We start from the raw sequence: 10,000 nt of genomic DNA on the forward strand, positions 1-10,000 counted from the left end.
TTACTGGAGCCCTAAATAGCCTTACCATGTAATCGTAGATATGTGTGTGTGTGTGTGTGTGTGTGTGTTACCATGTAACCGTAGATATGTGTGTGTGTGTGTGTGTGAGTGTTACCATGTAACCGTAGATACAGTATGTGTGTGTGTGTATTACCATGTAACCGTAGATATGTGTGTGTGTGTGTGTGTGTGTGTGTGTGTGTGTGTGTGTGTGTGTGCTACCATGTAACCGTAGATATATGTGTGTGTATGTGTGTGTGTGTGTGTGTGTGTGTTACCATGTAACCGTAGATATATGTGTGTGTGTGTGTGTGTGTGTGTGTGTGTGTGTGTGTGTGTGTGTGTGTGTTACCATGTAACCGTAGATATGTGTGTGTGTGTGTGTGTGTGTGTGTGTGTGTGTGTGTGTGTGTGTGTGTGTGTGTGAGTGTTACCATGTAACCGTAGATATATGTGTGTGTGTGTGTGTGTGTGAGTGAGTGTTACCATGTAACCGTAGATATGTGTGTGTTTGTGTGTGTGTGTGTTACCATGTAACCGTAGATATGTGTGTGTGTGCGTGTGTGTGTGTGTGTTACCATGTAACCATAGATATGTGTGGTGTGTGTGGTGTGTGGTGTGTGGTGTGTGTGTGTGTGTGTGTGTGGTGTGTGGGTGTGTGTGTGTGTGTGTGTGTGTGTGTGTTACCATGTAACCGTAGATTTCAGAAGAGCTTCTCACATTCGGTAACATCTCCATTGGGATATCAAAAAATCTACAACACACACACAATTTTAAAGTTGAATGCACATCTCTGTGTGTGTACATGTGTGTGTGTGTGTGTGTGTGTGTGTGAGGGCGTGCATGCATGTGTACCTGTGCGTGTGTGTGTGTGTGTGTGTACATGTGTGTGTGTGTGTGTTTATGTGTGTACATGTGTACAGCAGGGTCGAAACGTTGCATTAAATAATTGGGAGTCAAAAGCAGTGTTATTTCACATGTGTGTGTGTGTATGTGTGTACATGTGTGTACGTGTGTGTGTGTGTGTGTGTGTGTGTGTGTGTGTGTGTGTGTGTGTGTGTGTGTGTGTACCTGTGGGTGTGTGCCTGTGTGTGTGTGTGTGTGTGTATGTGTGTACGTGTGTTTGTGTGTGTGTGTGTGTGTGTGTGTGTATTTGCGTGTACTCACGTGCAGAGGTCTGGGTCCCACTCCAGGGTGTGTATGTTGAAAAGCAGTGTGCGGCTGGCGTTACTGACATCTGTGCAATGGACTCCCCCTTTCCTCCCACCTGTCAGACACTAAACACACACACACGCACACACACACACACACACATACTCATAAACACACATACTTACGCACACACACACATGCACACACACGTGCGGAAAAACTGTAATTGAGCATGCACGTGGGTGTGTGTGTGTGTTTTCAAACCTGTGTAAGCCTGGAGTCCACAGTGCCAAACAGTGTGTGTGTCCGGTAATTACAGGACATTGGCCAAAAAAAAATGAAATGTCCGACAAAATTAAATCTCTCCGGTCAAATTGTCCGATTGAAATTGGCTAATAATCCCGTCCCCTAACGCAATCTGAATTTGAGAATAAGCCTTAATATGTAAGCCTATATTATACGTCCTCTGGCTATGTTTTTAAATGAACAGGCTCTACCGTTTGAAAAGTAAGCTATTAAACAACACGCATAGCCTATGATGCATTTCAAATAGGAAGCGCACGCTTAAAATGTCCATGTTAAACAAGGAACAAATGAGTGAGGCGGTTCAAACATGGCCAGGCCCAGGCAGACTAGCCTTAAAAGTTTTTTCAGAGGCCAGACGCGATGGATGATGATAAATTGGTAACGTCTGAAGCCTCAGATGTCCGGTCAACTCCACCACCACCAGATAAAAAGCAGAAGTGTCGGGCGTATGTCGGATCAGTGACATTGGAAGTGGAGTTGCGGGGGTGCGGCCGCTCCAAGACACTGTCATTCTCTGTGTACACTGGACATGCAAAGTGTTCTTTACCCAAAGCATACAGTAGGCCTATGCGTTCTCTGTCTATGATCTGCAGGGTTAGGGTCTCCTCGACGAGGCGATTACTGGTCCGCGGATAATTTCTGGCACAATTAAACGGTATCATTGAACCGCGTCCGAAAGAAAAAGAAACTAAACATTTCCCAGAATAGGAAACATTTCTTATTTTATTGTTATGAAATAAAGAGGCATAGCATTAGGGGGTAGTGGTGTGAGCGCTCATTCTTGTGTGTGCGTATCTGTGCAAGTTAAACAGTGGAACCACTGGAGATAACGTGGGTAGCAGCAACAAACAACGTAGCCTTTTTAAAACAACGAACGAAGCGTATATTGCTGTCCATGAAAATATACTGGCTACTGGCTATACAGGCTAATGAAGATGTTGCATTCTATACAGCCTGATTATGTCATTCTTTAAGCTACATAGCCTGTCTACTAATCAAGCGATAATAGGATATTTGACCGGCATATCATCAAAATGTCCGGAAAACGAAACCTCTGCCTTCACTTTGACCGGCACCATTTTTTTCTAGCGGAACCTCTGGTGTGTGTGTGTGTGTGTCTGTGTGTGTGTACGTATGTCTGTGTGTGTATACGTGCACATGTGTGTGTGTCTGTGTGTGTGTACGTGTGTCTGTGTGTGTATACGTGCACATGTGTGTGTGTGTGTGTGTGTGTGTACGTATGTCTGTGTGTGTATACGTGCACATGTGTGTGTGTGTGTGTGTACGTGTGTCTGTGTGTGTATACGTGCACATGTGTGTGTGTGTGTGTGTACGTGTGTCTGTGTGTGTATACGTGCACATGTGTGTGTGTCTGTGTGTGTGTACGTATGTCTGTGTGTGTATACGTGCACATGTGTGTGTGTGTGTGTGTGTGTACGTATGTCTGTGTGTGTATACGTGCACATGTGTGTGTGTGTGTGTGTACGTGTGTCTGTGTGTGTATACGTGCACATGTGTGTGTGTGTGTGTGTGTACGTGTGTCTGTGTGTGTATACGTGCACATGTGTGTGTGTGTGTGTGTGTGTACGTGTGTCTGTGTGTGTATACGTGCACATGTGTGTGTGTGTGTGTGTACGTGTGTCTGTGTGTGTATACGTGCACATGTGTGTGTGTGTGTGTGTACGTGTGTCTGTGTGTGTATACGTGCACATGTGTGTGTGTGTGTGTGTGTACGTGTGTGTGCATGCGCCAGACATGGGGGACTCGAGTCACATTTTTTAGGACTTGAGACTTGCTTGATCAACATGTATAAAAGACTTGAGACTTGCTTGATCAACATGTATAAAAGACTCGACTTGACTTTGACTTGCTCTTCATGACTTAGACTTGAGACAAATGACTTGAGACAAATGACTTGAAATGACTTGACTTTTTATTTTTTTCATAGATATTAAGGAGTTAACTTTACGATTTTAGAAAATCTGCTTAGGTGCTGTTGCATGCGTCACACGAGCGAACCTGTTATTGTACCAAGTGACGCGACACGACAGACCAGCAGCAAGTGCCAGATCAAATGAGACAGACTGAGGTAGGCTAACTTGCAAATATGGAAGGCTCTACGTTTATACCAAAACATAATAATGTTTGGCTTCACAGATGATGTATCTGACAAGTCAAAGGAGAAATGAACAGCAGTCTGCAAGTGTGCAAAATAGCGACATAACCACCACCACGTTGATTTTCATCCGAAGTTAGTCGTGTTAGAAACCTAACGTCAAATTTGAGGCATGTTAAGACTTTGAATCTATTATGCTTTTTAGTTAGCGCCATATTAGGTTAAAATGTGTGAAATGGCAAAGTGAAACATTTTCTTGTCTAAGTTTAATCGGGATATATAGTGAAAATGTTGCCAATGTAACCTAAAGTAAGCGCCTCTCTTTCTCCCTCCCTCTTAAACACGTCCCTGTTCCATACGTTACAGCCTAGTAGTAGGCTAACAACAGTAAGTAGGCCTAGCTAACTGCCAGCAATCAGCATAGAAAAGTAGCTTATTTCACATGTTAGGCTTATGTATGATATGATACAGCATTGACGGTCCTAAACCCTAAAGCTGTCGCGCTTGTCAAAGTTTGGCAGTGACGTCGGCGGCAGCGTTTGATTGATTGATTAGTTCACTTTTTCAACATTATTGGTTCCCTGGAAATGTGACAGGTCAGGACAGATGTAACTTGAACTGTTTGAATATATTTTCATGATTTGATGTAGCTAGGCTACCTAATATTTGAGGCATATTGAAACAATAATAGGCTATTTTATAATAGGTCTACTTGAAACATTTATATTTATTCATATACATTTCATCTTATTCTATAAACCGTTCAGATGTAGGCTATGTGGCTTGAATGAATGCAATGTCTATTTGTTTGTTACAAATACAACTCCAGCAGTTCATAACTAGCCTATTGTAGTTTATTTTAAAATGAAAACACAAACATGGGTAAATCATCATGAATTTCAATGATTTGGCTATGACTTGACTTGACTTGACTTGACCAAAGCTATGACTTGACTTGACTTGCTTGACCCAAGCTATGACTTGACTTGACTTGCTTGACCCAAGCTATGACTTGACTTGACTTGCTTGACTGTCACAAAAAATGACTTGGACTTGCTTGAGACTTGAAGGTTAAGACTTGAGACTTGCTTGTGACTTGCACATGTGTGACTTACTCCCACCTCTGGCATGCGCGTGTGTGTGTGCATGCATGATTGCGCGTGTGTGTGTGCATGCGTGTGTGTGTGTGCATGCGCGTGTGTGTGTGTGTGTACGTGTGTCAGTGTGTGCATGTGTGTGTTTGTGTGTGCATGTGCGTGTGTGTGTGTGCATGCGCATGTGTGTGTGTGTACGTGTGTCTGTGTGTGCATGCGCGTGTGTGTGTGTGTGTGCATGTGCGATTGCGCGTGTGTGTGTGCATGCATGTGTGTGTGTGCATGCGCGTGTGTGTGTGTGCACGTGTGTCTGTGTTTGCATGCGCGTGTGTGTGCATGCGCGATTGCGCGCGTGTGTGTGTGCATGTGCGTGTGTGTGTACGTGTGTCTGTGTGTGCATGCGCGTGTGTGTGTGTGCATGCGTGTGTGTGTGTGTGTTTTCTAACCCAAATTAGCCAGGAGTCCACAGTGCCAAACAGGGCGGTGTGTGTATGTGTTGCTGTGGCAACCGGCTCCACATGGTCCAGCAGCCATCGCAGTTTGACCGCACTGAAATAAGTACTGATGGGCAGACCAGTGAGATCCTACAGGAGAGAGAGAGAGAGGGAGGGAGAGAGGGAGAGAGAGAGGAGAGGGGGAGAGTGAGAGAGATAGAGAGAGAGGAGAGAGAGAGGGAGAGAGGGAGGGAGAGAGAGAGAGAGGGGGGGGGAGAGAGATAGAGAGAGAGAGGAGAGAGAGAGGGAGAGAGGGAGGGAGAGAGAGAGAGGGGGGGGAGAGAGATAGAGAGAGAGGAGAGAGAGAGGGAGAGGGATAGATAGGGAGAGAGGAGAGAGGGGGGGAGAGAGAGATAGAGAGAGAGGGAGAGAGAGAGGGAAAGGGATAGAGAGGGGGAGAGGAGAGAGGGGGGGAGAGAGAGATAGAGAGAGAGGAGAGAGAGAGGGAGAGGGATAGATAGGGGGAGAGGGAGGGAGTGATATTGAGCTACTTCTCAGTTGTGTTTCGTTTGGTCCTTGGTTGTAATATAATGTATGGATTTTTGCACAAAAATATGTATTAATACATTTATACATAAACATAAACACAAAACAAACATGACTTCCTGCAGAATCCCTGACTCTACCTTTAAATATGTGACTGAGAAAGAGAGCAGAGCTGAGATGACTTCAGTGAAGTTAGGAAACCTGGTTACACAGAATCAACGGGAAAATACTTGACTTGACTGACTGGATGACACAATAATCCATTCTTTATTCTTGAGCAATCACTTACTATATGTGAACGTTGTGGGATACCATGGAATTACAAAATACCAATTGCAAAAAGCAGATACAGTACAGATTGGTCATTATTTTGGAGAAATTCTGCACTGCCTTGTCTCTTCGCCCTTCCTCGCTCTATTTAAGCTGAACTATAGTGTTTAACTTATTTGACCTATAGTGTTTATATTTGACCTATAGTGTTTTAAAAGTGAACTAGTGGTTAGAAATTTAGCGCAATATAGTGACCAATCTTGCTGGTTTACGATGGCATGTTCTGATTGAAGTCACGTTGGCATGAAGTCACGTTGGCATGGTCACGTTGGCATGTTCTGATTGAAGTCACGTTAGCATGTTCTGATTGAAGTCATGATGGCATGATCAGTCCAAATTGGCGAAAGCCCGACAGCAGCAGCAACTAGCGATTGTTGTCAAAACTGCAACAGAGTTTCGCCTCTTGTTAATATACTCTTTGGTCATACCCTAGTGTTATCCAAAGGTTCTAGAGTGCTATGCCCATTTGGTCATACCCTAGTGTTAACCAAAGATTCTAGAGTGCTATGCTCATTTTGGTCATACCGTAGTGTTAACCAAAGATTCTAGAGTGCTACGCTCATTTGGTCACCAAAGATTCTAGAGTGCTACTCTTATTTGGTCACCAAATTTTCTAGAGTGCTACGCTCATTTGGTCATACCGAAGTGTTAACCAAAGATTCTAGAGTGCTACGCTCATTTGGTCAACAAAGATTCTAGAGTGCTACTCTTATTTGGTCACCAAATTTTCTAGAGTGCTACGCTCATTTGGTCATACCGTAGTGTTAACCAAAGATTCTAGAGTGCTACGCTCATTTGGTCAACAAAGATTCTAGAGTGCTATGCTCATTTGGTCATACCGTAGTGTTAACCAAAGATTCTAGAGGGCTATGCTCATACCGTAGTGTTAACCAAAGATTCTAGAGTGCTATGCTTATACCGTAGTGTTAACCAAATATTCTAGAGTGCTACGCTCATTTGGTCACCAAAGATTCTAGAGTGCTACGCTCATTTGGTCACCAAAGATTCTAGAGTGCTATGCTCATTTGGTCATATTGTAGTGTTAACCAAAGATTCTAGAGGGCTATGCTCATACCGTAGTGTTAACCAAAGATTCTAGAGTGCTATGCTCATACTGTAGTGTTAACCAAAGATTCTAGAGTGCTACGCTCATTTGGTCATACCGTAGGGTTAACCAAAGATTCTAGAGTGCTACGCTCATTTGGTCATACCATAGTGGTAACCAAAGATTCTAGAGGGCTACACTCATTTGGTCACCAAAGATTCTAGAGTGCTACGCTCATTTGGTCATACCGTAGTGTTAACCAAAGATTCAAGAGTGCTACGCTCATTTGGTCATACCGTAGTGTTAACCAAAGATTCTAGAGTGCTACGCTCATTTGGTCACCAAAGAGTCTAGAGTGCTATGCTCATTTGGTCATATCGTAGTGTTAACCAAAGATTCTAGAGGGCTATGCTCATACCGTAGTGTTAACCAAATATTCTAGAGTGCTATGCTCATACTGTAGTGTTAACCAAAGATTCTAGAGTTCTATGCTTATTTGGTCATACCGTAGGGTTAACCAAAGATTCTAGAGTGCTACGCTCATTTGGTCACCAAAGATTCTAGAGTGCTACGCTCATTTGGTCATACCGTATTGTTAACCAAAGATTCTAGAGTGCTACACTCATTTGGTCACCAAAGATTCTAGAGTGCTACGCTCATTTGGTCATACCGTAGTGTTAACCAAAGATTCTAGAGTGCTACGCTCATTTGGTCATACCGTAGTGGTAACCAAAGATTCTAGAGGGCTACGCTCATTTGGTCACCAAAGATTCTAGAGTGCTACGCTCATTTGGTCATACCGTAGTGTTAACCAAAGATTCTAGAGTGCTATGCTCATTTGGTCATACCGTAGGGTTAACCAAAGATTCTAGAGTGCTACGCTCATTTGGTCATACCGTAATGTTAACCAAAGATTCTAGAGGGCTACGCTCATTTGGTCATACCGTAGTGGTAACCAAAGATTCTAGAGTGCTACGCTCATTTGGTCACCAAAGATTCTAGAGTGCTACGCTCATTTGGTCACCAAAGATTCTAGAGTGCTACGCTCATTTTGAATGGAGCAGGTGTGAACAGGTGTGTGTGTGTGTTTCGACAGAGCAGTGTGTGTGTATGTTACCTTTAGGTGGTTTTTGCTTTTGCTGGGCGTTTTGTCGATCAATCTCTCCACGGTAGACTGGGTCCTTAGATCCAACCAAACTGCACAAACATACACACACACACACACATACACACACACACACACACACACACACAAACACACAAACACACAAAGACACACACAAACACACACACATATACACACACACACACACACACACACACACACATACACACACACACACACACACACACACACAGACACACAGTAGGGGTTAGATGTTTGAGCACCATGAGACATATGGCACAGGAAATACATCACACAGGAAGTGACATGCAGAATATGCAGAATGCAATCCACCAGCTGCTTCAACAACGTCCTACCGGAAGTGACATCTGAACAGCTATAAAAAAGACTTTCTAATGAGGAGATACGGCACTCAAAGAATCCTCCATAGGGATGGAGTTCATAACACCAATATGGCTGCTGTCTACACATATCCCGGCCCTTTCTGTACGCCTCCCCATTCACTTGAATAGGAACATAGCTGCCCTGTATGCCCCATTCACTTGAATAGGAACATAGCTGCCCTGTATGCCCCATTCACTTGAATAGGAACATAGCTGCCCTGTATGCCCTATTCACTTGAATAGGAACATAGCTGCCCTGTACGCCTCCCCATTCACTTGAATAGGAACATAGCTGCCCTGTATGCCCCATTCACTTGAATAGGAACATAGCTGCCCAGTACGCCTCCCCATAGGAACATAGCTGCCCTGTATACTGCCCCATTCACTTGAATAGGAACATAGCTGCCCTATATGCCCCATTCACTTGAATAGGAACATAGCTGCCCTGTACGCCTCCCCATTCACTTGAATAGGAACATAGCTGCCCTGTACGCCTCCCCATTCACTTAAATAGGAACATAGCTGCCCTGTACGCCTCCCCATTCACTTGAATAGGAACATAGCTGCTCTGTATGCCCCATTCACTTGAATAGGAACATAGCTGCCCTGTATGCCCCATTCACTTGAATAGGAACATAGCTGCCCTGTACGCCTCCCCATTCACTTGAATAGGAACATAGCTGCCCTGTACGCCTCCCCATTCACTTGAATAGGAACATAGCTGCTCTGTATGCCCCATTCACTTGAATAGGAACATAGCTGCCCTGTACGCCTCCCCATTCACTTGAATAGGAACATAGCTGCTCTGTATGCCCCATTCACTTGAATAGGAACATAGCTGCCCTATACGCCTCCCCATTCACTTGAATAGGAACATAGCTGCCCTGTACGCCTCCCCATTCACTTAAATAGGAACATAGCTGCCCTGTACGCCTCCCCATTCACTTGAATAGGAACATAGCTGCTCTGTATGCCCCATTCACTTGAATAGGAACATAGCTGCTCTGTATGCCCCATTCACTTGAATAGGAACATAGCTGCCCTGTATGCCCCATTCACTTGAATAGGAACATAGCTGCCCTGTACGCCTCCCCATTCACTTGAATAGGAACATAGCTGCCCTGTACGCCTCCCCATTCACTTGAATAGGAACATAGCTGCTCTGTATGCCCCATTCACTTGAATAGGAACATAGCTGCTCTGTATGCCCCATTCACTTGAATAGGAACATAGCTGCCCGATAACTGCCCACGATAGCCGCCGGGTGGGGGGACTTGTCTAAAAGGACTCTGATGTCACTTCTTGTGCCATTTGTTACATGGAGCTCAAAGATCTAACCCCTCTCCATGTTCGGCTTCTGATAGGTTACCCGAAGCTGGCAGGAAATGGCCTACCCACCAATGGCGTTGCAGAGAGGCTCTCCAGTATCCTTGTTCCAAACCATTGTAGTTTCTCTCTGATTGGTCAC

The 10,000-nt window shown here is 44.4% G+C and overlaps 1 protein-coding gene across 1 annotated transcript in view; it reads right to left on the reverse strand.

The window, feature by feature from the left end:
• Positions 1-10,000, reverse strand: part of LOC143100954 (glycerol kinase-like) — a 56,230-nt gene that overhangs the window by 42,704 nt on the left and 3,526 nt on the right. The window contains exons 4-8 of the mRNA XM_076264542.1: positions 9,931-10,000; positions 8,141-8,220; positions 5,115-5,252; positions 1,168-1,277; positions 688-754 (exon numbers count right to left, since the gene is read on the reverse strand). The exon at positions 9,931-10,000 is cut by the window's right edge and continues 8 nt beyond it. Of these exons, the coding sequence (XP_076120657.1) occupies positions 688-754; positions 1,168-1,277; positions 5,115-5,252; positions 8,141-8,220; positions 9,931-10,000 (465 nt within the window). The remainder of the gene's footprint in view (positions 1-687; positions 755-1,167; positions 1,278-5,114; positions 5,253-8,140; positions 8,221-9,930) is intronic.

This window comes from Alosa pseudoharengus, unplaced genomic scaffold, assembly GCF_046254945.1.
Source record: "Alosa pseudoharengus isolate Yale_2024_CS ecotype anadromous, Long Island Sound unplaced genomic scaffold, YU_APseudo_1.1 YU_APseudo_1.1_scf_3, whole genome shotgun sequence".
Lineage (NCBI taxonomy): Eukaryota > Metazoa > Chordata > Actinopteri > Clupeiformes > Clupeidae > Alosa > Alosa pseudoharengus.